Genomic DNA, 26866 nt, shown 5'->3' on the forward strand with positions numbered 1-26866 from the left:
TTTATTGCTGTTTTACTTTTATGAAAATTTATCCATACGGACTTCACCGCGGAAACATTCGGGGAGGCTTCCTAGAACCTCTAAACGTCAACATCTGTTAAAAACTCGATTTTCGAAATATTTCAATTTTCTTAGCGGGAAGTTAAAAAGAAGAATAATAAAAATATGAAAAAAAATAAAATAATGAAACATAAAATTTATTTTAATTCGTCCAGCAAAGCGGGCGCGAAACGGCTAGTTTAACATATAAATTCAAATAAAAATTCTTTATTCTCATCGAAGAACAAGAACTAAAGAGTAAAGATGAATACACTGAAATAGGAAACGAGGAAATGTGTTGAATTTTCATGTTACAACGTGTTAATGTGGAAATCTCTCATAAAATAATGTTTATTTTCTTTTATTTTACGTAGGTTAGCATTACGTAGTTAAGTATCATTTTAAAGTTTATTCTTATGTTAATTCTGGTTACTTAATGTTAATTTAATTGTATTATTTTTTCTCAAGATACACATTCAAACAAAAATATTATATACAATTAATTAATTTAACAATGAAGAAGAATGTTATAGTATTGTAGTTCTAAATCTGGGACTGACCTAAAGAGGGCGTGACATCAACTTTAGCTCTAAAATTTTAATTGGGTCTCAAGAATCAAGATCGCGAGTAGTATGCCTAATTTATTTCCTCCTATGTATAATTTATAAATCTGTGTATTGTGTATAATTAAATGATTGTATTGAAAACTTCAACTACAACTTTAACCTATTTAATAATAATTATCAAACTTTCAAAATCTGGCTGTGAAACATAAGACTCATTAAAATGTCAACTCCACCTCGAGAAACTATTCAAAAGCAAATACAACAGGACTGGGCGAATAGGGAATACATTGAAGTTATTACAGGAAGCATCAAGAAAATTACGGATTTCCTCAACTCGTTTGGTAAGATAATTGGCGTTATTACTTAATAGCTTTGTTGTCAACGCTTCGTAAACAGTGAACTTGTTAAAAAAGGTCTTATAGCCTTATTACTATAGTTCCATTACTCATTATAATATCTACAGCCTGCAGGACTTGCTGAAAAAACGCCTACTTATCTATTTGGGTAAGAAGATGTTTTCAGAAATGGAGCAAAACAACGCCCATGAATAATTGAGTAATAACCATAACTCTGAAGCCACTTATAAAACAAATATAAATGTAAATGTTAATATGGTTTACTTTATGTTTTCTCCATATTTTAAATTATATTTTTTGCAGATATGTCATGTAGGTCTCGGCTTGCTACTTTAAATGAAAAATTAACATCATTAGAAAGGAAGATTGATTATTTAGAAGCATGTGTGAGTATATGATAAATAGTAAACTAAAGAATATAATTAATATAAAATTTCTCTTCTTGGTCTTTAAAATTATTTATATATATATATAAATAAAGATTTTAATCACAAATTAATAATTATAGGTGACCAAAGGAGAAACTTTGACATAAGTGCCACATAGTGAAAAGATGAAGAAATACATGAAGTAGCTAAATTGAGCATTAATAGATTGATAGTGCTGAAACTTACACAATTTATTTCACCGAAGTAATTTAAATCTTTGATTTTATTGAAACTTAGCTTAATTAAAGAATTTCTAATTTAATTTACAAGTTGTAAGCTCTCCAATTAATTTAAATTGTATGACTGCATAGTCTTAATTTCTAGAAATCCCCTTGAAATATATGAGGAGAGTTTTTTGTGATTTTGAGTTATTACTGACTTTTAGCTTTAAGCAATTTGTTGCTGAATGGTACAGTCTTACCATGCTTTCAATAATAATTGATTGGTGTAAAGGGTCACCATGTCATCAATTAAAAATAAAGTAAAATACATATTTGACTAAATTTTTGTTCTGATTGTATGCATAATCAAAAATAGTTTTTGCTTTTGTTTTGTCCAGCAATATGGACAGAGCTGTTTTATCACTTGCCATTGTATAATTGAACATACAGTATACAAGCTGTTATAACCATACTAGTATGTATACTCTTATTACAATTGTAAAAGTGCTACTATCAAATTTAATACCTTCTTAATTATTGTTAATATTCTAAATTGAGATTTTGTGTTTGATTCAGTGTGACCTACCAGTATCAACTCAAGTTAAGGTTAGGTTTGAGTATGGTAAACATTATTTAATTCTTAGTTATGTTAAGTTTTTACATTTATATTTAAAATGTCTCTTAGCTTATTTAAATTATAAATAAAGATGATTCTTGTCTTGTATATTGTATCATTTCCATTTGCATTTATTTTATTGAACAGATGTTGTTAAGTGCATGGGCAGGAAGGAGGCTCATCTGATGTTAAGTGATAGACACAGACTGCTAGAAGGCTCGTTGGCCATTATTTGATAAGTTATGGTCCACATTTAAATTGTTTCTAACATTACTGCAACACCTTGTCCTCCACCACACGATGAAGCGGCTATAGCTGTCCTTAAGTTGTGTAATCTGAAGCAAAATAAAACAATAAGGAGGTTCCCCTTGATTTAAGAGTTTTACTAATAACCAGAAAAAATTCTGTAAGCTGCGTAGTAATTTATTATAGTGACGTTAAATTTACGTAGGTTAAGGCAAGAACACATTTAAAAAAGCCATTAATTAAAATAAACAGCTATAGCTGGACTGCATTTGAATGTATATACATTGTACATGATTATATAAATTCGCGTTTTCGAAGTTATACTTCTTTAGGCGCGTTATGAAAAATTTATGAGAGTGAAATTTTACAATGCGCGCGCACCTGTGACACAAAATTAGGAGTGTGATTATAGCGTGCGCGAGCGAGATAGGAATAAGACAATATACAAGTAAAAAGAAATAGAATATGCGTGAAGTTCGTATGCCAAGAATTTTGAATGACCATAATGACATTTGTCATTTACCTTTTAAACAAATAAAGGAGTTTTAATTATTTTTTCAAAGAAATTTAGCAATGCTTTTTGAATTATAATCAGAAGTGATTTAAATTGAATATTTAAACCAATACTAATTAATATTTCTGAAGAAACTGTGCTCATCAACCTTCCTAAGTGCTTCAATACAATTGAGGTTAACTATCCGTATGTATTATTATAATCGAGTAATGTTTTGATTAAAAAAATGACCACATTGTTTAATCAAAACATGTAATTTTTCTGATTTAATCTAGCAGATATAAGGACAAGAGACAAAAAACAATTGATGAATCAGTGTAAGTGAACTAAATTGAATACAAAAAAAGAGTTGACATCTTATCGCTGTGAAACATCAAAAACTGGAGGTGGAAAAAAGCCAAACTATTTCTAATAATGCCAAAGAATTATAACTTCTTACGCGCGTACATAAGTACCCGCACCCTTTTTTTTTTAAATTAACGGCTTGAAATGATTTTATATATGTCGGTTTTATTGGTACCTCAATTGATGTACAATATGAGTGATCATTCTTGCTCCAGTGGCTGATACAGGATGTCCCATAGCGAGCGCACCGCCATTTACGTTTACTTTGGTCTCATCTAAATCGAGTTCCTTTATGACAGCAAGGGATTGTGATGCAAATGTTTCATTTATCTGCAAAAAGTAATTATTATACAGGGTGGCCGAAAAGTCGTGGATCAAACGCAAATAGATATATAACCTAGAAAGATATTAGAGCCACTCATGGCTACGTGTAGTACCTTTTCAGAATCCCTATTAAATGCGCCAAAACTTGTAATACAGGGTCACTTTTCGGTAGAGTAATTTTTTTTCACAGTGAAGTAAACAAAAAGTTTTGATTTGAAAAAAAAATATTTTTTACAAATCTTACATTGTGTGTATGCTATACCTATGGAGATGTCTTACTCAAAGCAGTATTTTTATTCGCTTTCAGTACAAACCTCAAATAAATCAATATCATGCATCCTAAAATCTACTGTTTTTGTTAACTTTTTAATTGCCGCAACTACTCCAAGGCCTTCGTACGGATCACTTCCAACACACGACCAGCCAGTTATCCGCGCCATAGGATTTAAATTATACATTTTAACAATTTCTTCACTAGCTAGCAATATAGATGCTGCACCGTCTGCTGGGGCCTAAAATAAATAAGGTCTTTTATTGGTTTGAGCTCAAAATTGAATTACACAATGTTAAATTTCATAAACGTACTACGTAATTTGTCACTTGTATTACCTAGTACCTGCGGAATGGACTAGAATAAAAGCGTCCGCTACGTTACATTCGATGTAGGCATTGTGCGTGTACATAAATAAAAACAAGCAAGATACCTAGTATTTGATAGAAGTTATAATGTTATAATTTTCAGAAGACAACTCAAACTATTAAACAATAGCATTAATTATCCTAAGTCATCAAAATAAGTACATGTACGTATATACCGTAGAAAAAAAATGCTTTGTAAAAATCTAATTCAGTCTAATATGTGTATTTATTTTTATTGAATTATGCAAAGACATATATGTTTTTAAAGCGTACAAACTTGTAGCTGTAGTGTTTACTCAATAAATATAGCAATAAATTTTGAAAATTCATTTAAACACTAAAATATTAAAATCTATCTCTAACCGTCTCAGCGTAAACACAATTTGACAGAAAGAGACGAAAGACAACTCTCTGGATCTGTAACCAAAGATGCGCAATTAAATAATAGCCTTCTTCAACAGTAACTTACAGCAGAATTGTTGAAAGTTACAATAGAATCTTCACTGACAGAGGGTGATGCGGTCAAGTCTTCAAGTTTAATTTCTGGGTTTGTTAATTCGTCTTTAATGACGTCATGTTCCTTCTTATTTCTCACAGTTTTTAGTTTTGTTATCTCATCTTCGAAAGTATTTGATTCTTCAGCTGCAAAGTGTAATTATGCATTTATGACCTATATAAATCTCAAAAGGTTTGAAGATCATAAGACTGAGATTTATGTCCATTCACAACAATCACAATTCAATTATGCATTGTTAGTAATGGTTTTAATCTTAATCGGTATTATTTATCTTTTTTGTATCATCATATTTACATTAAATAAATAACAAATTTAAACTTAAATTTGCACAACAGTTTTATATACTTATTTAATTTGTACGCCATATGATTAATGCTTGATTTTTATTATAGCTATTCTGTAAATATCGACCTTCTCTCAATTCTTTTCTCTCTCGCGATTCTCTAAAAACGTAACCTTTTTTTTTTGTAATCGATGTGCTGTTAAGTGAGTTTGCGCATGAAGCACACAATTATACAAAATATACTTTATATAACTATTTAATCAAATGGTCTATTATAGTGGTTAAAACATATAATGGATATAAGAAATATAAACACATTCACTTCAATAAAAAATGGGTCAAACTCAGCTTTAAGTAGCAATCGCCAGCAACACTGATTTTCAGTTAACCCATACTATTTCATGACAATCAAATTCTACGATTGAGACACAATATAAACTTTTCATAGACACTTCCACGTAACTGAAAATATTTCAAATTTTTGAAGTGAAACTTCTGAGGCGCGTGAGGGTAAAATTTTTACAGAACGTCATGAAGATGTGCAGCGTTTTCGTCGAAGAAAAGGCAGACAGCGATTGAGACCGATTGAGAGAGTGAGAAGGGTGAAATACCTTATAGAAATTCTTTTTTTTTAATTAAAATTTAAAGAGAATTTATGAAATATTAGTATTTTATATTGTATGCAAAATAAATTATTGAAATCTCAAATTAGGAACTGTAAATTAAAATGCCACGTGTTTTTATTAGGAAGAAATTTATTATTTGTATTAATTTTCGACACCTTATATTTTAATGACAGTTAAATTCCTAACATATCTTCCTTTTTCCCTCCCTCTAAGTCTCGGAAATCTAAAGTTTTAGATTTGTATAATACGAACGAGGGTTAAAAATTTGTTTGCCAAAGAAGTTTCACTTCTGACATGTGTACCTGCTTTGTACGCATTCACTTTTATTTATATATAAAGCATATTTGACGAATAAAGAAGTCGCTAGTTTATAAAGCCTTACCTTTTTTCCACTTTAAATGGCTTTTTAAAGTAAACTCATCAACGTCTTTTCTAGTTATACCATAGAGTTTTGCTATATTTTCCGCTGTTTTTTGTAGTGTTGTGCCTGTGTATGTATCAAGAAACGGTGTTTTGATGTGATCCTCCATTAGATACGGTGTACCAAGACTTGTTCCGAATCTAACATTTCGTACTAACATCGGTAGAGATGACATTATATCTGAGCCACCCGTGAGGCACAGATTTGCTGAATTTGTTAATATTTCCTGAAAACCGCTTATCACAATAAATTATAAACAAAGCAAGTACCTAAGAGAGCGTTCAAGTATTACGTAACGCAATTTTTGGAGATTATTGACCCCCCCCCCCCATGTAACGCGCCGTAACGTTTTTCTGTACCCAATAGTAAAACGTTTCTTGACCACCCAGTGACTCTTTATATCTAAAAGTTACCATTATGTGGTGTAAAGTACTGGAAAATTGAAAATAATATTAACAATAACGCGTAATTTAATCCCCACCCCGCATCGTAACGTTTTACAAATAGACCAAAAAATTTCGTTACGTAATACTTGAACGCTCCCTAATAATGATAGGAGATAAGGTTATAGGTAGGTAAATTGGTTTTGTTACTCTAAGTATATAATTATTTATTTAAACCAATTTTGTTCCCTAGAATTCAATTGCTGTTCACTAATTTTGTGTTTTAACCGTTATAAATTACTTTATTTAGATTCACATATTCCAAAATCTCTAACAAAGCTTACGTCATCAACTCGTGCGGGAGCTTTCTACGCTTTCTCTTAAATTGTGAAATGACATGATAATCCATTCATTCAGGTTTTGAGAAGATCATCGCAATCGAGTTAAGATAGTGCGTTTTCCAATTACAGAGCATTATGCGACTCAGTGCCGCATAATGCGACTCAGTGCCGCACAATGCCGCATAATGCGACTCAGTGCCGCACAATGCCGCATAATGCGACTCAGTGCCGCACAATGCCGCATAATGCTGAAGCTTAATTGGAACGTGAATTAGTTTTCAAATGCATCAGCAGAGTGCGCTAAGTCAGTGTTGAAAAAAAAATGTTCTGAATAGAGTTAGCAACCACATTAATGTATAAATAATGTGGTTAACAATAATAATTGGTTGAAAACTTTTTACGCTTATTTTAATAATCAAATTATTTCATTAACATTTTTTTACTGAAATAAGAGAAAACCTTTAAAGAATATAAGGTTTTAACAAGCTAAATTAACAGTAAAATATATAGTTTCATGTAAGAAGTTTACATCATTTACGTTTTGAGTAATTTTTTTTAAATGATTTCTAAAAAAAATATATACTTTTTCAAAACCATTGCAATGTTTACAAGAGTATAATCCTGTAAAATAAATTTGTTTACAGATCCGAATTTTAAAATAAAATTGTACTATAACTATAATCCATACTTATATTTATTTTTTTTAGCAGTTTGAAATAACTTTAATTATTTTCAAAATCTACGACGAAACAAATTTTTCAACAATAAATAATATTTACTAACGAAAATTTCGATAAATGCCAACTTAAAGAAAAACACTGGTCAATTTTCTGTCACTGTGTTGGTATTTATTGCGAGAAGCACGCGAGAGCATTCGTTTTGAGAGTGCTCAATTGTGCGAAGCGTTGCTGTAGTTGGAACATTCAACGTTGAGCATTATGCCGCATAGCCCGCATAATGCGCTCTAGTGCTGTAATTGGAAAACGCACATAGTCGTGAGCCCTTATGAGAATAACCTTTCTAGATAAAATAATATGTTGATCTATATAAATTAAGTGTTGGTCTATATAGGCACTTGCAAATTTACAAGGTGATGTTTTGGCAAAAAAAAAATCGTATAAATATCGTTGTTAATAAGTATTCTGTTAAATCTTGAGAGAGATTGTCATAGCCTGCCATTAATATGTTTTGTTTTATACCATTCCACCACTTATCAAGGCTTGAATGCCCGTCGCGCATGTTCTGTTAACACCAAGTGCCGGTTTCTCAATGGGAACACCAGAGTAGATGCCGCAGTATCTAGGAGTCTTTCCTCCATCACATTGGCTTAGCTATAATTAAGGAATCAACTTGTAAACGTTTTTTATAAGAAGTTGCACAGTTGCAAACGCGTAGGAGAAAGTATTTACTTTACTTGCGCTAAAGGCTATCAAAAAGTCTCTTTTAGGATTTTTTATGGCAAAAAGGTTTCAAGTATTCGATCGTTGATTGATTGATTGATTTATTTATTTACAGCCTATGCATGGGCAAATTTTAACTAATATAATATTTAAAACTAAATATTATACATTTAAATTATTTTACTAAATTGACAGAAAATCTTCTGCTATCCACTAATCTTCTCCAAGTACATTTTTAAATCACAGTATATTCCCCATACGCTTCACAAATAGGTCACTCTCCGGTTGATAAAACTATAATTTATCTTAATAGATATTTTAAGTCTCGGTATATTCAGCTGTAGACCTTAGTGCTCCTGTATACTCACAAAATTGATATTTCCAACGATCGTGCAATCAATTAAGTTTGGATCTACTCTCGATGACTGTATGGCATCTTTTGCAGCTGCGGCAAATGCATGCGACGCTGGCAACTCTCGTAGGGATCCACCATATTTACAAAATGGCGTCCTTTTCGCGCCAATAACAAAAATACCTAAAATGCCATCTTTATTCTCTAATACCACAAATATCCAAAACAAAATTAAATAAACAATAAATTGTTGTATCTAAGTTGGCAAAATAAATATTACATATATAAAGTCAAGCGCCTAATAAAAAACGAACACACATTTTTTTTTGTATATTAAAGGTGTTTAATGCTTACAGTGCGTTAACGAGAATGATTATTAGAGTGCATGTAATGTGAACAACCTTAAAAACACGTACCTTTGCTCTTAAGTATCATCTGTACTTCAATATGATAAAAATATTCTTATCAATGTAACTGATTACACTGTTGTTTTGTGTCGTGAAATGAGATAACTAAATTATCAGTGTAGAGTTATGCTATTTACATTATTTTTATTTATTTACTAAGTCCTTTATCTACCGTTTCAAATTTAATGACGTGGAATAAGTGATACCTCTATCTTATGTTCCATAATAAACATATTTTATTTTTTTAAGTATGCTTAAGTAATCTTATGGAAAAGATGTAGTTTTTTCTATAATAACACATAAATTATTTGATAATTTGTATTAAATACTTTTAATATGGTTATAAACACAGGTTATAATGGTTTTCTTAAATAATTTTAAAATATGATCAGTGATTTTTTTATACACAGTGTAGTGTGTGAAAGAGTTTTGTTACACCACATTGTAGTCTATACAGTGGAGTTTTTATAGATTAAAACACAATAAAAAAATAGACAAATTTATTCAAAATTTATAAAAAGTAAAATATTGTCTACATATTAAAACCATCACTTGCATTATAAAGGCTGTATTCAAGTCGACAAAGTATAAAAATATATCTATTAAAAAATGATTCAATAAGCGACAATGCAAGTGAAAATTGATTTTTTCGTATATTTCAAATGTGACTAACGTTATAATATCGACTTGACTCCTAATATACATATAAGATCAATAACTACCATGACTAGCACCCACTAGCGCCTCTAAATAACCATTTCTCTTTTTGTGCAACATAACATTGACATTAACTCAAAAACAAGGTTGCCTGGAAGAAATCGCTTGTTAGCGATAAGGTTGCCCGTTGCCTTATAACTTATGTTACCTGCTTTTTTATGTGTATTTTTTTGTATAAGAGTAAATAAATAAACAATAAATTCGTCATTACAGTACATCGAAGTAAAAAAACAATTGATTGGTACACATAGTATACACAGTTCTAGTGTTTAGATAGTTTTTATTTTTATACAATTTCCACAAGTAAGGCAATGCCTTGTCCGCCACCGATGCACGCTGATCCAATGCCTCGTTTAAGACCACGGCGTCTGAAAATTATTTGTATATAAAGAAATAGTAGTCCATTCAATTTGTAATCTATATATGTATATATAATGAAAATGGTCTTCGTTTGAGGCTCAATCACGCCTAAACCACTGATCGTATCGACATGAAACTACCACCATTCGATGCGAAATTATTTATTAAATTCCAACGTTCCTTCATTTTTTTATTGCTGTTTTACTTTTATGAAAATTTATCCATACGGACTTCACCGCGGAAACATTCGGGGAGGCTTCCTAGAACCTCTAAACGTCAACATCTGTTAAAAACTCGATTTTCGAAATATTTCAATTTTCTTAGCGGGAAGTTAAAAAGAAGTATAATAAAAATATGAAAAAAAATAAAATAATGAAACATAAAATTTATTTTAATTCGTCCAGCAAAGCGGGCGCGAAACGGCTAGTATGAACATAAAAGGGGCGATATTTATTTTTTAGATCACAGACTAACAATACATGTATTTTAAATTGTGTAGGTAAAGGTAAATACAAATATTTGAATAGTTCTTCAGACTAGAGTCTGATTGATGTTCTATAATAGAAACCTTAAGTCCGTATTCTAAAACGTGAATCAAACTTAATTACGAATTATGAATTATGGACTTTAGTCCTGACATGATGACACGAATAATAATCTAACAAACGAACGAAGAAATTCTCTCTTGATCATTGTTTTTCTTATAATCACCTCAGTTCATGTACTAGATGTGCCGTAATTCTGGCGCCAGAAGCACCTACTGGATGTCCCATAGCTATGGCTCCACCATTCACATTTAATTTACTCTGGTCCAGCTTCAGCTCTGCCACACAGGCCAAAGTTTGTGCAGCGAACGCTTCATTGATCTGTCGTAATTAACATTTGTAAAAACAGTGATTTCGGTGTACCTATCATAATGTTATAAATTTGTATTATTGTTTCATTCTAAATTCGATTCAGTGAAGGATGTATTTTGTAATTTCTATTCGTGAATAATTATTAATGTTTTAAATATTCAATCTACTATATAAAAATAACTCGGGTTTTCCTTCCTGAAGCTATAACTCCAGAACGCACGAACCGATTTCCACGGTTTTGCATTCGTTCAACAGAAAAGCGGGATCACCAAACGAAATGTTGCATAAAACGAAGCCATCTGGTGGCGAAACGGTTTTGCTAGTTCACCGAGTTTGCTAGTTTATGAATAAATAAAAAATGATACCTCAACTAAGTCGATGTCATCCAATGTCAGCTGGGTAGCAGCGAGTAACTTTTGTATAGCAGGTACTGGGCCGATACCCATTATTCCTGGCTCGACTCCTACGAATGACCACCCCAAAAGCCTTGCGAGTGGCTTTAAGTTATTTTGTTTTAGACCGTCCTCGTTGGACAAAATAAGAGCACCTGCTCCATCATTGATCCCCTAAAGAAAATGTTTGAAATAAAAAAAAAAATTAATTGTCTCTGCACAAAAACATCCTGGAATATTACGATCTAGCTTAAATTAAGGCTAATAAGTATTTTAAAATTAGCGTAATTTACTAAATAGGAAATTTAACTAATAAAGAGACCAATAACACTACAAGGGAAGACACTCTGTTCTTGTGTAGTTTTCTTGTTACTTACCACATTAATAGAAAATGAAAAATTTAGATTCATCAAAATATTTGTAACTAAACTAAACTCTCTTTTCAGTTAAAACGCGCGAAACGATTTGAATTGAGAAAAAAAACATGGCGGAGACTTTGACAGATGACGCAAATAAATAATGAAGGGACTTAAAAAAATAAAAAAGTGATGCCGTTTATTATGTGATCTGCTTTACTATGTTATAATTGGGACTATTTTTTGTTACTTAGGGGCTAAAATTATGATCTTACCGAAGAATTTCCAGCCGTAACAACACCACCTTTCCTGAACAACACTGGCAACTTGTGTAAACCTTCTGCGGTTGTTTCTGGTCTCGGATGCTCATCCTTCTCTATTAATACTTCTTGCTTTTTCACTTTAATTGGTACAGGAGCGGTTTCGGCTTTGAAAACTCCGCTATCATATGCTGAAAGTACACACAAGTTTGTGGTGGATTTTAAATTAAAGAAAATCTTTCTAATAAAAAGAATTTATTAAAGAAAATGCTTCAATGCCCTTTATGTGATTTATTAAATATTAACAGTTTAAAATAATTAGTTCCGACATATTGCATCGGTACTTTACAGGAAATATGGTCTTAATTCTTAAATTGCGTAGCATGTACCTAGGTACCTCAACATATTTCTTTAATTTGAGGTTATATTGTAAAATTTCTCTCATTAATATACGTTTCGAGTGCTTTTTAGAGAGCGTAGCGAGAGAGCGACACGTCTATTCGGTTTATTAAATGTCAATTCACTTGACAATTAATAAACTCATAATCCTTTACTTGTGTCGACAATATTAGATAGATTATTTATATGACTATTTTTAACGTAATACTTATATGAATTTCGTAAAATTCTCACCAGCCTTCCACTTCTTCTGGGATTGCAACGCGAACTCATCAACCTCTCCTCTTTGAAGACCATACTTTTCCGCAAGATTCTCAGCTGTCTGTGGCATTGTGAACTTGCAGAATGAATCCAGAGAAGATGAGGTTAGAGCATCTTCAAATGGTGTGTTGACGCCCAAAGGTAGCCCAAAGCGAACATTTCGTACGACAAAAGGGACCGTTGACATACTTTCAGTACCTCCAGCAAGGGATATGTTTGCTGCTCCTGTTAATATGTCCTGAAAATACAGATATTTAACTAATTTTCGTGGGTTAGGCATCCACTTTGTAACATAGAATAGATAATTATAGAGGAGAATACGACTTAGAGTCCTTCAAGAAAAGAGCGTAAAATTCTTAAAAAGCTGGCAAGCCTTCTGGCAATGTGTGTGACTACAACTTAAACAATGGGAGCCTCAATATTTTATGTTCGCTGGAAACCTATACTAATGTACTTCTATAGTGGGTTTAAGGTTACGGTATAAAATTAATAATAAAAATAAAATCTGGTTTCATGTTAATTTTAGTCAAGGCAATGAATAAAGTAGGAGATGGCTTTTATATTTAAAGACTTTTTAAAGCTAAGTGATGCCAAACTCAAAGAAGGAATATTTGTGGGACCACAAATGCATATTGAAGACGTAAATTTTTGTTATCATTGTAAGCAATTATAAAAGTCTTTTTAGGTAACCACAGAGCCGAAACTGCAGAACAGTTAGTTGGGTTGCAGAATGTCATAACAAATTCACTTTCTTCATTCTCATTTTTCTTAATTCCATCTAATCTTCGTATCTAATCGTACGGTAAAAGGTCCACCAGGATGTGAAGAAGCTTGAAGAACGATCTCATAACATCATTCAAATCACAAAAGAATAAGTTAAAGTTTCACGATTGTTTGTGTTGAAAAAAATTCGTCTGTTTTATTGTTAATTTTTGAAAAGCAACTAGGTAGTTTAAGATCAAAATCAGTACGTGAGGAATCTTCTTATATAGATAAATATACAGCATAACAAAAAAATTATGTACTCACCTGAGCACTGTTGATAATTGCTTGAAATCCGGATCCACACAATCTGTTGACTCCCAAAGCTGGTTTTTCCTGTGGAATACCTGCCTTCAAGGCTCCATGTCTCGCAGCTAGAGCCCCATCTCCGGATCCACTTATCTGAAAAGGTTTTATACAGCTGACGCACTTTCATTTTACAGATATATTTATTTTATATACTAGAGTTAAAGCAATACGTTATTCCGAAGACAAATTGTTCATACATACTAAGATTTGTGTGAACATCATAGATATTATGGAGAAAGTTAGTGGTGCTTTTTCTGCAAACTTCTTAATCGTACACTCTTTCATTTCAGTTCGTCTAACCTAAATGGTTGTTTAAAGTGATCAAGTATTGTGTAACTACCGACTGGCGGGCCCAAAGGGGTAGTGGTTGATGATGACGCTATAGATGAGTATTGATTCTAGTCGCAGATTGTAAATGTACAATTTATGGGAAATAGAAAAGCTTTGAAATACTTCCAGCTAACTAGGCCTTGGCCTCCTAAAAAGAACGCGTTTGGCCAAAAAACCCATCGATATCCAGATTGAGCATTCTGATAAACGAGCTGGATAAAATCATTCAAATGCCTTTCACCAAGAACACTCTTATAGATATATACCTAATTGTTACTTTAGACCACTATTAGAGTATGCCTACAGCATTTGGGATCCTTATTTCATAAAGGATATTAGTATGCTTGAAAGGGTTCAAAGAAAAGCCACGAAAATGATCAGGTCACTCAGGAAGAAATCTTATAATGAGCGTCTGAAAGCACTTGATCTTACTGATTTAGGAAGTAGGAGATTAAGAGAAAATCTCATTGAAACCTATAAAATCCTCACTGGCCACTATAATGTTCCAGGAATTGAGAAGCTTTTATTTTAAGTAAAAATATACATTTGAGGGGTAGTTCTTTAAAACTTAAGACCGCTCAACATAACACAAATTCCCTAAAGAACTTTCTCCCAAACCGAGTAGTGGCCGATAGTCTAGTCGACAAGTTGAAAATGGAACAAAATAGAGATACTACTCTTAAAATTATGTGCGATAGCTCATTAGATCCGGAATGACGTCTAGAAAAATGTGCTAAAAGCGTGTATTAGCACATAAAAAATTGCAAAAGTTATAGACTATTAAAGATGAAAAAATAATGGCATTTAGTTTTTTGCCAATATTTAATAAACTATTAATATTTAAGAAATTTCAAATAAAGATTCTGAAAGAGGAGGAAATTTCTAATAAAAAACTCTTGACTCCCAGAACTCTATCTCCATTATTTATAATGTTAATTTAACGCTGAAAATAGGTCTGCGGTTGACATTTTTAGGATTCGCGCGTGGCGTCAAAAGCGACTACGGCACATTAATTAATTTATTTAAGGTATTGAATATTTTTTTTTAAATTTGAAAAAATTATGGTGTGTTCTGAACACTATAATTAATTTATTCCCGTTGAAAATTTTACTTAAAGTTAATTTTTCAACAAGTTAAATAATTGTTAACTAACGAAATTTTCTCGAACGACCGTCTTAATTGTAAGTGAAAAAAAACGTTTAAATAATGGTCGTAAAAATATTTCGCTTCGTAGAGCCTTTCTTACATACATACTTAACAAGATCGTGCCATAAAAGTTAAAAAAATATTTATACTTTGTTTATAACAATTTTTTTACTTAAACAAAAACTTAAAAATCCATGTAATGATGTTAAAAAAATTTTTTTTTTCTAAATCATCATATAATCGTTTTTTTATTAATACAAGATATTTATTGATTTGCAAAAAAAAAAAATTCCCGCCATTTGTTGATAAAAATTTTTTAAACAAATTGATTAAATCAATATTTTTTTTAAAAATTTTAACACAACTTTATTACATTAAAAATTTTATGATTTAAAAAAAAAAAAATTTTCATTAATAACAATTTTTAATTGTTTATAATCGTTTTTTTTAAATTTTCTATTGTTTAAATAATTAGTTAAGAAATTTTTTTTTCCTAAAAATCATAATTGACAGTCTTCTATAAAGTAACAGAAAAAAATTTTTTTTAATCAACAATTCTATTGTTTATTAACTTACCAATTTGTTATAAACAAATATTCAGCTTTTGTTTATTTTTTTTCTAAAACTTCTAAAATTAACAAAAACAACCATATATAACAAAGTATAGAAAAATTTTTTTTGTAAATTTTTTGATTATCATGAATATTACTTTTATTTAAAATTAAATTTTTTTTTTTCTATACTTTGTTATATATGGTTGTTTTTGTTAATTTTAGAAGTTTTAGAAAAAAAATAAACAAAAGTTGAATATTTGTTTATAACAAATTGGTAAGTTAATAAACAATAGAATTGTTGATTAAAAAAAATTTTTTTTCTGTTACTTTATAGAAGACTGTCAATTATGATTTTTAGGAAAAAAAAAATTTCTTAACTAATTATTTAAACAATGGAAAATTAAAAAAAAACGATTATAAACAATTAAAAATTGTTATTAAGGAAAATTTTTTTTTTTAAAATCATAAAATTTTTAATGTAATAAAGTTGTGTTAAATTTTTTTTTTTAAATATTGATTTAATCAATTTGTTTAAAAAAAATTTATCAACCAATGGCGGGATTTTTTTTTTTTGCAAATCAATAAATATCTTGTATTAATAAAAAAACGATTATATGATGATTTAGAAAAAAAAAATTTTTTTTAACATCATTACATGGATTTTTAAGTTTTTGTTTAAGTAAAAAAATTGTTATAAACAAAGTATAAATATTTTTTTAACTTTTATGGCACGATCTTGTTAAGTATGTATGTAAGAAAGGCTCTACGAAGCGAAATATTTTTACGACCATTATTAATTTTTTTTTTTTTTTTTCTGCGGTTATTTGCAATCAGCCCCAAGGCTATGAGCAAATTTTTTCTGTGGTGCTGTCATGTGGAGTGACTTCCCATTGGAAGCATCTACTCATCTTCTGTCTAGAGCTACTGCCGGTCTTCTAGCTCTAGAATATGGTGACGTTTTAGTCGACTCACATACTGTCTAATGGTGAGTTGGCGAGCAAGTGTATTCGGGTGACAGCTTAGCCGCTCTTTGTACTTAGCTGCCAGTCTCCGGATTTCTTCTTTGATTGTTCTTATGTTGAGGTGCTCGTGAACTTCGTTGTTTGTAATGTACCAGGGTACTTTTGCAACTGCTCTTAGGATCTTGTTCTGTTGTCGCTGGAGTATGTTTATGTTGGTATCACTTGCGCTGCCCCATAGTTGGAGGCCATATGTCCAAATGGGCTTAAGGATGACTTTATATATAAGAAGTTTGTTATCTAGAGAAAGTCTTGAGTTTCTACCTAGCATCCAGTAAAGGCTGTTGTACTTTAGCTGTAGCTCCTGCTTTTTACATTTGATGTGGTGCCTCCACGTTAATCCACGATCAATGTGTAAGCCAAGATATCTTACATGGTCGCTGTGGGGCAGAATACATTGGTCCAACTGTACAGGTGGGCAGTCTCCTCTTCTAAGGGTGAAGGTCACGTGTACTGACTTCGCGGCACTAGCTTTTATTTTCCATTTTTGCAGCCATTCGTTAACTTTGTCAAGGCCTTTCTGCAAGTCCTCTGATGCAAGTCCTGGGTCTTTATTGCTTGCTAATATAGCGGTGTCGTCTGCAAATGTTGCTGTGGTTATTCCTGGCAATAGCGGCAGGTCAGCAGTGTACAACGTGTAGAGCATGGGGCCGAGAACAGATCCTTGTGGTACCCCGGCATCAATGTTTTTAAATTCCGAAGTGGCGTCACCTTCTTTTACATAAAATATGCGATCCTCTAGGTAAGATTTGAATATTGGAAAGTAAGAGTGGGAAATATTCTGCTTGATCTTACATAGCAGGCCTTTGTGCCAGACCTTGTCAAATGCTTGTTGGATATCCAGAAATGCTGATGAGCAGTATTCCCTTTGTTCTAAGGACTTTCTTATGGCGTCACATACTCTGTGAGCTTGTTCCACTGTGCCATGGTATTGTCTGAAGCCGAATTGATGATCTGGTATTACTTTGCGCTCCACAAGGCTTGGCACAATTCTACGAAGTATTGTCTTTTCCAATACCTTGGAAAGAGTAGGCAACAGACTGATTGGTCGGTAGGATGTTTTTTCGGTCATCAGTTTGCCAGCCTTATAAATCATGATGATTTCTGAGATTTTCCACGCAACTGGGAAGTAGCCTATTCGTAACATAGCATTGAAGAGTATAGTGAGGAAGATCATAGCCTTTCTCGGTAGTTCCATCAATACTTCTTTAGTTATCAGGTCGTAACCTGGTGCCTTTTTACTGTCCAGGCATTTGATAGTTTTTATGACTTCTGCAGGCGACACAGGTCTAGGGGGATGATCCATTTGAAGGTCTTGATTTAGAACTTGGTCAACATATTCATCTGATGAGTTGTCCAGTGTTACATTAGGTTTAAAGGAGCTTGTTACATAGTTCGCAAACAAGTCCGCTTTGTCCTGGCTCGTTCTGGCCCAGCCGTTTTCCTTTTTAATTGGGGCTTTTGATTTGTTAGGTTGGCTACAAGAACGGGTGATTTTCCAGAGCGAATAGTTGCTGGCCTTAGTAGCGGTTAGAGACTCCAACTTTGCTTGCATTGTTAAGTCATTAACATTCTTTATAGCTTCCTTCAATTCTACAATGGCTTTATTAAGGGCTGTCTTGTCTTGTGGATGACGACTCAGTTGCCAAACTCTGCGCAATCTGCGTTTCTCCTGAATCATCATCTTTATTTCCAATGGTATGTTTGTGTGCTGGTTTTTGTGTTCAGTAGTAGGCGTGCTTCTCCACGCAGCAGCTTGTATGAGATTAGTAAACTGCACTAGTGCTGTTTCAATTTCCTCTGCTTCTTTAAGTCTGACATTTAGATTAAGGTTTTCATCTATGTGTTCCCTGAAGGAAGGCCAATCAGTTTGCTGGTTATACAATCTTATCGGTCTCTCGACTTCAATTATAGTGGAGCTGACAGTTAATAAGACTGGAGTGTGATCAGATGAACCATCAGCACATGATTCGATCTTCATGTATTGTTTAGAGAGTCCTTTTGTTAGGAAGAAATCGAGGATGTCCGGGATTCGATTGTGATCAGCTGGCCAGTTGGTAGGTTCTGATGGAGCAATTATGTTTAGGTGATTTGTATCGATGCTCAACATCAATTGTCTTCCCCTAGTTGTTATTAATCTTGACCCCCAATGCACATGTTTGGAGTTCCAGTCGCCTCCTGTTATAAAGCGATTGCCTAGAGTCGAGAAGAAATGAGAGAACAGGTCGGCGTCTATTCGATGTTTTGGTGGACAGTAAACAGCTGAGACATTAAAGTATCCACCTCTGTCTTGTATTGCGACCGTAGTGGCTTGTATTTGCTCGGTTCTATATTCAGGCAGTAGATGGTGCTTTATTTTGTTTCTAATAACTATAGCTGATCCTGCATGACCTGTTCCATCTGGGTGGTTCGTGGTGTATATCTGGAACCCTTTAATTTTGATATTGGTTTTGTCTGTGCAGTGTGCTTCCGATATTAGGACTATGTCTAGCTTGTGCTCAGTTATTAGTATCTCGAGTTCATTTTTATTGGGTGAGAGACCATTTATGTTCCAGGTCGCCAGTCTTAACCCAAGGCCGGTTAGCCTTGTAGTTTGGTTATGAGCGTAGTCATGAGACTCATTAGAGTACTCATTTGTTGTAATATTAAGTCAAATTTCTCATTTTGTTTGGTGAGGAGAGTTTCTAATAATGTAGGGTTTTGGTTAGCATCAGGTGAAGCATTTTCTTTGTCTGGAACTTTTCTAGCAGCTCCCACGTAAGAGAGTGGTTCGTTTTCCTTACCAATGAAGGAAGATTGTTGGGCAGTGTTTCTTTGAGCGTTTACGGCTTGAATCGTGTTTTCTTTTGCGGTAATGTGTCTGTCAGTTCTTCGATGGCCATATTTGTTAGTTTTTCTAGCAAGAATTTCTCTGTATACTTCACAACCCTTATAGTTCGCCGGGTGTGAGCCATTACATAGTGCACATTGGGCGGGTGTATTTCTATCCCGCTTTGGACAGTCTGAGGTTTTATGTGCTTGAGTTAAGAGTACCAACCCTATTAATATATGCTTTGCTAGCACTAAGCCGAATATGGGTCGTGCGTCAGCAACGACCAATACTTAGTAAGTAAATCTGAATGTATAAATTCACGAAGACATAGATATTAAGTTGATTATTGTTTAGTTCTTAATTAAGTGCTGTCACTCTGTTGCTTTAAATAAATTATTTTTAAACCAAAAGTCCGTTGCCGTTCCTTTACTGGCGCAGCCGGTAGGATCTCCATAGTTGCCTGGAAGAAGTTATACCGCGTTTTTTTTCGTGATCTAGTACCAACCGGGTAACGTACGTTTTAACGGAGATCGCCGAACAAATAAATAAGTTAAGGACAGCACGGCATCGGCGGAAGAGCAGCCAAGAACTAGCAGTATCCCGGAGGAGCATGGTCAAGATAACAGGACTGTGAGTAAAACTTTTCACTTCCCGTGACTTTCCTTGTTTTCCTCTTGTATTAGTTATACGTTTATTTCGGATTGGAAAACGCCGGAAAAATATTTTTATTAAACAATCAAAATATTGTTAATAGAAGTTAGGTTTAAACACTTATTTTATAGGTAATTTTTTTTTTATATTCAAAATGGAAAATATCGTAAGAGTACCTGTGGAAATGGTAAAAATTATTCCTGTTTTTGATGGTGATTCTAGATTATTACCATTATTTATTAAGAAATGCGAATACATTTTACAGACATTTCAAGGTGGCAATTTACAAAATGAATATCTGTTTCACGTAATTACTAGTCGATTATCCGGGGAAGCCGCAAGTCTAGTTGGGGAACGGGAACAAATAGATACTTGGGATAACCTAAAGTTATTATTAAGCCAACACTTTGGCGATCCAAGGTCAGAAGATTGTCTGGCTATGGAATTAGATTCCCTAAAAAAGGATAGGAACGAAAGTTATTTAGATTTCTGTCATCGTGTTCAACATTTAAGGAGTATTTTATTCTCCAAAATAAATGAAACCATTAACAGCCCCGAAATAAGACAGGCTAAACAAGCAATATATAATAATTCGGCATTAAACGTTTTCTTATTTAATTTACCAGCGTATCTTGTAAGATTAGTGAGATTACGTAATGTTACCACCCTGGAAGATGCTTTAAAAATCGTGTTGGAATAACAAAATTTTCAAACGGTTTACGACAGTAAGAACCTAAGGTCCAATCAAAATTTTAGACCTAATTATAATAATTTTAATTCGTTCCAAAATAGGAATTTTCATCCAAGACAAGTTAATAATTTTAATTCTCCAACCCATAACGTTCAAATGAACTCGAATGAAAATTATCAAAATAGTTCAAATAATTTAAATAATAATTATTTCCAATTTAGAAATGATAGAACATTAAATAATCAAAACAATTATAACACGGTATTTAGGTCACCAGTAAAACAGTCGTCGTCACAGCAGCGTCGGCATTTTACGAACAATGGATTACAATACCAAGAATCGCCTATGCCATCGACCTCCAATACCGATATTACGATGAGAACAGCCAGTTCAAGACGCGTTAATTACACTGATACTCATAATATTCAACCATCTTGTTCATATAGCTGGGAATCGAACTCGGATAGTTCGAACCATGAACAGATAAGAAATTTTTTTATGATAGCCACAACAATACCGAATAAGAATAATGAATTGCCTAGAATAAGAATTAATGCTCTTGACGATGACCTCGACTCGACTTTGGTTAATATTGAAGATAATGACAAAAGAGTTCAACAAGTAATACAAGAACTTAATGACGAGTTTGTGATAGTTAGGGACAAAAACCCTAGGCCTCAGCCCGATATGTCATTGTCTGATTTGAATGAAAATCGAATGGATATCTCTGACACAGAATGTGAGAAACCGATAGAACTGGTAGAAATATCAGGCGACGGTGCTACCGCTAATTCAGTGTCAAATAGGAAACGTCTAAAAGTTCTTTACGAATATGTCGCGAACAAATTAAAAGAGAATAAGATTAAAGTTAGAGACAAGAGAGGTGGTGAAGAAATATCTAATATTAAAGAAGGTGATACTATTTTCATGAAAACTACTAGAACAAGAAAAGCTAAAGAAATACCGCGTTATGAGAAAGCAAAAGTAGTGGGAAAATCGAATCATAATATTGTACCGGTAGAGATGAATAAAAGAAAAACCAGAGTAGCTGCTAAAAATATAAAACGTCCTCCCCAGGTCATGGCTAGTACTCCTGATACTAGAGAGCCAAGTCCACAGCCTGGAACTTCGAAAGATGGACCAGAATCCAGGAATCATCCCAATGAAATTTGGAGTAGCAGTAATGAAGAATAGTTATTGGACAGTTTTTAAAACAGTAGACATTAAAACTTTAGGTATACAAATAAATAATAATATAGAACTATATAATAAATTAAATGAATTAATAACGGTTAATCACTTAGATAGGGAATTAGTTGTAATAAGAGTTCAAATAGATACATTAATTAAAACAGTAGAAAATAAGTTTCACCAGTTACTTCCATATAGTATGAGGAAACGTGCTATTTTTAGTCCTTTAGGTTCTTTAGTAAAAGTTATAACTGGAAATTTAGATGAGGAAGATGCTGTAAAATTTAATGAGGAAATTAGTAGGATAAGTAATAGAGAACACTTGACGGAAATTAAAGTATCTTCTATGCACAAAGCATTTGCTACTTTAGTCAATATCTCCGAGATAATGAATCATAATATAGAAAATTTACATTTTAAAACAAATGAGTTTGATAAAGTTGTTGAAAAAGAAATTAAAATTAGTAATGTCATTCGTACTATGAATAGTTTATACCAGATTCTAAATAACTTTCGTTACATTTAAGAGAGTATACAAGACATTGAAACTGCTATTGCATTTAGTAAATTGCACATCTTACACCAATCTATTATAAATTCTACAGAGTTATTAGGTGTTTTTAAAGTGATAGAAAAACATGCACAAACAATTTATCCAGTAACAAAAAACAACTTACTTAAATTAGAACGTAATATTATATTAAAGTCTTATATTGATAAGAATAAGTTAGTATTTGTATTAGAAATTCCTTTGATAGAATCAGAAACGTATAACTATTACAAGGTTATTCCTATTCCTATAACAAAATCCTCTAAAACTTATATAATTATTCCTAAATATCCTTACCTTTTGGTGAATGGTTTGAAATACAGAAATGTGTTGAGCCCTTGCGAGAGCATAGAAGACAACAAATACTTATGTTCAGAGGAAAATATGGCAACAGACAATGAGGAAACATGTATCGAGGAATTAATGTTAATAAAGAATAATTACAGCCTATGTCATCAACATCAAATACGAATTGAGAAGCTAAAAATCCAGAAGATAATGAACAATAGTTGGTTGATATTCACAGCAGATAAAATAATTTTGTCAGAACACTGCAGAAACGACGTCCGTCGATTCAGTTTACTGGGGACTTACATCGTGACGCCAAGTCAAGGGTGCAACATGCAAATTGGCAGAACGATCTTCGGTCAATCAAGCAATGTATCGGATGTGAATATACAGATGCCACTGGTGGTGATTCCCGAACTTCAGGAAGATTTAGCAACGGCAGATAAAAAGTTAGATTTGACAAACGTGGACTTCAGTGACGTAAAAGAAATGTTAAATAATGTGAGAAATAGTAATAGTGAAATAGTGTTGGAAAGTGTGGTGACACATAACATAAGTGTATGGACATTAGTTCTTTATTTTATAGTAGTAATAATAGTAATTGTTATAATATTAAAGTTTAAATTGTATTCTATTTGCAATAAAAGAAATTCTCCGAAGTCACCTTTAGCTCCTTCGGATAATTTCTCTCTTAGGGAGGGAGGAGTTAAGAGTACCAACCCTATTAATATATGCTTTGCTAGCACTAAGCCGAATATGGGTCGTGCGTCAGCAACGACCAATACTTAGTAAGTAAATCTGAATGTATAAATTCACGAAGACATAGATATTAAGTTGATTATTGTTTAGTTCTTAATTAAGTGCTGTCACTCTGTTGCTTTAAATAAATTATTTTTAAACCAAAAGTCCGTTGCCGTTCCTTTACTCTTGCGCACACTTCACGCAGCGGAAAGGTCTCATGCAGTAGTTCTTTGTGTGTCCATATTGCTGACACCGTTGGCACTGTACTATTGAGTTTTTCTTTTTGGGATCCTCTATGGTTACAGATTGGTGGTAGATGTATTTAATTTCTTTAGCTGCCTTATTGTTGTGGCTAGGTAGGAGATTAACAAAGAATGTTGAGGTAGGTTTTTTTTCTGGGCCATATCTGGAATTAATAATTTCCCCGACCACAGTATTTCCAGTTTTTTCAATTTCATCCTTTATCTCGCTTATAGGTGTTGTGTGGTGAAGATTCCGAATGACAATACGACAGGGTCGTTCTTCCTTTTTGTTAAATGTGTGACCAATTAAGCCACTAACACGGAATTTAGTGATGATTTTTTTGTAGGCCTCTGTATCTAGGGTGTTGATTCTTAGTTGGTTTCTGTTCATTATCCGAAATGTAAATGAGCTTTTATCTGTAACTGTTTCCACGAGTTCCGTTAATTTATTGACATCTTCTATGCCATATAATATTATGGGTGGAGGCTTGCTGGGTTTTTTTTCCACTGGTTTTTTTGTTGTAGTGGGTTCTTCCATTAGGTCAATTGTTAGTTGACTGAACATATTGCTGGTGGTTATATTCTCTGGAGAGTCACTGACTTTTTTTCGTTTTGGATTTCTCGTGCTTGGTACTCTTTGCCAAGACGGGGGGCATGGAGTGCCTTGCTGGCTTGGTGCATTTTGCATGGTCGTGTCTCTCGGTAGTTCTGTCACGGTTTGTGAGCTTTCTGGAGGGTTACTTCCTAAGGAATTGCTTCTGGGCCTGGTGACGAACAAGCTGCGGTGAATGTCCGGCTGGGTTAACTTTTTCCTTGGGCCACTCATTTTATTATACGATCACTGTTGTGTAAAATAGTTTATCATATAATGTAAGCACCCCTATTTTTGTGGTATGACTCCCAGATAAAGCACATTTTTTTTTTTTATTATTATTAATTAAATTTTTTTTTTTTTACGACCATTATTTAAACATTTTTTTTCACTTACAATTAAGACGGTCGTTCGAGAAAATTTCGTTAGTTAACAATTATTTAACTTGTTGAAAAATTAACTTTAAGTAAAATTTTCAACGGGAATAAATTAATTATAGTGTTCAGAACACACCATAATTTTTTCAAATTTAAAAAAAAATATTCAATACCTTAAATAAATTAATTAATGTGCCGTAGTCGCTTTTGACGCCACGCGCGAATCCTAAAAATGTCACCCGCAGACCTATTTTCAGCGTTAAATTAAAATTATAAATAATGGAGATAGAGTTCCGGGAGTTAAGAGTTTTTTATTGGAAATTTCCTCCTCTTTCAGAATCTTTATTTGAAATTTCTTAAATATTAATAGTTTATTAAATATTGGCAAAAAACTAAATGCCATTATTTTTTCATCTTTAATGGTCTATAACTTTTGCAATTTTTTATGTGCTAATACACGCTTTTAGCACATTTTTCTAGACGTCATTCCGGATCCAATGAGCTATCGCACATAATTTTAGGAGTAGTATCTCTATTTTGTTCCATTTTCAACTTGTCGACTAGACTACGACTGGAATAGGCTTCCGGAAAGTGTATTCAGGGCACCATCTTTGAACTCATTTAAAAATAGATTGGATAGTTTCTCCAAATCTCAAAATACGCGCGCATCATCTTATTAAGCTGCTAGTGTGTTTATATACATAATAATAATATCCATAATTGCTCCCCTCACAGTTTGAAATCAATTTTCTTTTTGTTTTCATAATTTATGCATCGATGTATTTTTGTTTCTCTTCGTGTTTGTTATGTTTGTCACATAAAGTCTTGTATTTTATTTTTCTTAAGTACCAATGTATCAATGTGAGCGCTGGCAAGCTTTCGTAAATAAATAAATAAATATTACCACCGTAATAATACGTACTGTGTTTACTTGTCCAACGTTAACAGTGTCTATAGCAGTGGGGTTGACACTGCCAGCTTTGAATGCTTCTTTGGCGGCTACAGCAAAAAGATCAGCCGGATGTGTATTCCGAAGAGCCCCACCATACTTACCAAAAGGCGTGCGTTTTGCCGCAACAATGAATATACCTATCAACGATAAAATGTATGTAGTTTCGTTTCGTTATGACCCAAACTGTTTCCTAGTAATTCAGTTATAAAAATGAATTATTAAATCGGAGGTAGATTTTAAATTTCTGTGTTATTAGGTATTGTGAGTGAAATGATAATTCTAATATACATTAGACACGCTCTCAAAAATATACATATAGAAAGAATTTAACCTTGAGCTGAAGTGTGGTGACTAAAAGGTTAAATTTAAAATTATGATCAAAATAAAAACGCATTGCTAAGTATGTTTAATTAATTAATTTTAGAAACTGGCTGACCGCCTTTATAGATCTTAAAAAACATGGAATCAGGTAAGTACGCAAGTTTGGAAATATTTACTACTCATTACTCAAATAGTAACTCGTAATTACGAATTGTGTATTTTGATGGACATTTAAATGTATTTATGTAATTTCGTTGAAACCCATAACTTCATGTATAATTATTATTAGGAGTTTAACTGTTACATACAATGTTTATCAAAATACACAGAATTCGTCATTCGCATAAAAACCAATGATAATACCCGAGTGGACATTGACCCCGAAGCGAACTCGTAAACATTTAGCACAACAAAATGGAGTCCGTTACTTTTAAAGGCAAAGAAATTATATTTGAAGTAAAGTTCTACTAAAATATATTTACCATAACTTTATAAATCTAGGTTACTACTTACCTTTATTTACTGCTGTCATATTGACACTTGAATACGTGTGAATCGGTAGATAACCGGTGTAAGACTGGAAATTAGTTGATAAGGTTACAAACAAAAATACTTAAATTAGGTAACTTCATTGCCGCAGCTCGAATGTTCAAGGTTTTAAAGCTTTACGTCCTAGGTTCTCGAACATAACAAAAAAATAAGGGTGCTTATGTACGCGCGTAAGAAGTTATACTTCTTTGGTATAATTAAAAATAGTTTTTGATTGCATGCA

The 26866-nt window shown here is 32.7% G+C and overlaps 3 protein-coding genes across 6 annotated transcripts; 1 reads left to right on the top strand and 2 right to left on the bottom strand.

The window, feature by feature from the left end:
• The first annotated feature begins 669 nt into the window (after window positions 1-669).
• LOC125057411 (probable protein BRICK1-B) lies at window positions 670-2272 on the top strand. Its single transcript, XM_047661093.1, has 3 exons — window positions 670-946; window positions 1265-1347; window positions 1470-2272. Exons 1-3 carry the CDS (start codon window positions 826-828, stop codon window positions 1494-1496), a joined length of 231 nt encoding a protein of 76 aa, XP_047517049.1. The 5' UTR covers window positions 670-825; the 3' UTR covers window positions 1497-2272.
• Window positions 1560-9092, bottom strand: LOC125057410 (3-ketoacyl-CoA thiolase, mitochondrial-like). Of its 3 annotated transcripts, none has more exons than XM_047661091.1 (8): window positions 8974-9092; window positions 8574-8740; window positions 8005-8136; window positions 6043-6307; window positions 4704-4876; window positions 3910-4107; window positions 3447-3601; window positions 1560-2501 (listed from the first exon to the last, which is right to left on the bottom strand). In XM_047661091.1, exons 1-8 carry the CDS (start codon window positions 8990-8992, stop codon window positions 2420-2422), a joined length of 1191 nt encoding a protein of 396 aa, XP_047517047.1. In that variant the 5' UTR covers window positions 8993-9092; the 3' UTR covers window positions 1560-2419. The 3 variants fall into 3 exon arrangements, with proteins under 3 accessions (XP_047517047.1, XP_047517046.1, XP_047517048.1); XM_047661090.1 differs by having other exon boundaries at window positions 8574-8752; window positions 8974-9063; XM_047661092.1 differs by lacking the exon at window positions 8005-8136 and having other exon boundaries at window positions 8574-8752; window positions 8974-9052.
• Window positions 9093-9449: 357 nt separating this feature from the next.
• Window positions 9450-26736, bottom strand: LOC125057069 (3-ketoacyl-CoA thiolase, mitochondrial-like). Of its 2 annotated transcripts, XM_047660526.1 has the most exons (8): window positions 26608-26736; window positions 25744-25910; window positions 13596-13730; window positions 12540-12804; window positions 11922-12097; window positions 11264-11464; window positions 10753-10907; window positions 9450-10049 (listed from the first exon to the last, which is right to left on the bottom strand). In XM_047660526.1, the coding sequence occupies exons 1-8, from the start codon at window positions 26624-26626 to the stop codon at window positions 9968-9970; spliced, it is 1200 nt and encodes a 399-aa protein (XP_047516482.1). In that variant the 5' UTR covers window positions 26627-26736; the 3' UTR covers window positions 9450-9967. The 2 variants fall into 2 exon arrangements, with proteins under 2 accessions (XP_047516482.1, XP_047516483.1); XM_047660527.1 differs by lacking the exons at window positions 25744-25910; window positions 26608-26736 and adding an exon at window positions 14400-14450.
• Window positions 26737-26866: the final 130 nt, after the last annotated feature.

This window comes from Pieris napi, chromosome 16 (assembly GCF_905475465.1).
Source record: "Pieris napi chromosome 16, ilPieNapi1.2, whole genome shotgun sequence".
Classification (NCBI taxonomy): domain Eukaryota; kingdom Metazoa; phylum Arthropoda; class Insecta; order Lepidoptera; family Pieridae; genus Pieris; species Pieris napi.

Bases quoted from the DNA above. Each gene is read 5' to 3' on its own strand.
- LOC125057411 (XM_047661093.1), top strand. From the start codon at position 826: ATGTCAACTCCACCTCGAGAAACTATTCAAAAGCAAATACAACAGGAC. The intron at 947-1,264 runs GTAAGATAATTG...TATTTTTTGCAG, and splicing joins GGATTTCCTCAACTCGTTTG to ATATGTCATGTAGGTCTCGG. The intron at 1,348-1,469 runs GTGAGTATATGA...TAATAATTATAG, and splicing joins TTGATTATTTAGAAGCATGT to GTGACCAAAGGAGAAACTTT.
- LOC125057410 (XM_047661090.1), bottom strand. The intron at 8,137-8,573 runs GTGAGTATACAG...CCTTAATTATAG, and splicing joins TCGTTGGAAATATCAATTTT to CTAAGCCAATGTGATGGAGG. The intron at 3,602-3,909 runs GTTTGTACTGAA...TACTTTTTGCAG, and splicing joins ATGATATTGATTTATTTGAG to ATAAATGAAACATTTGCATC.
- LOC125057069 (XM_047660526.1), bottom strand. The intron at 13,731-25,743 runs GTACGTATTATT...AAACCTTTTCAG, and splicing joins ACGTTGGACAAGTAAACACA to ATAAGTGGATCCGGAGATGG. The intron at 12,805-13,595 runs GTGAGTACATAA...CTGTATTTTCAG, and splicing joins CAATTATCAACAGTGCTCAG to GACATATTAACAGGAGCAGC.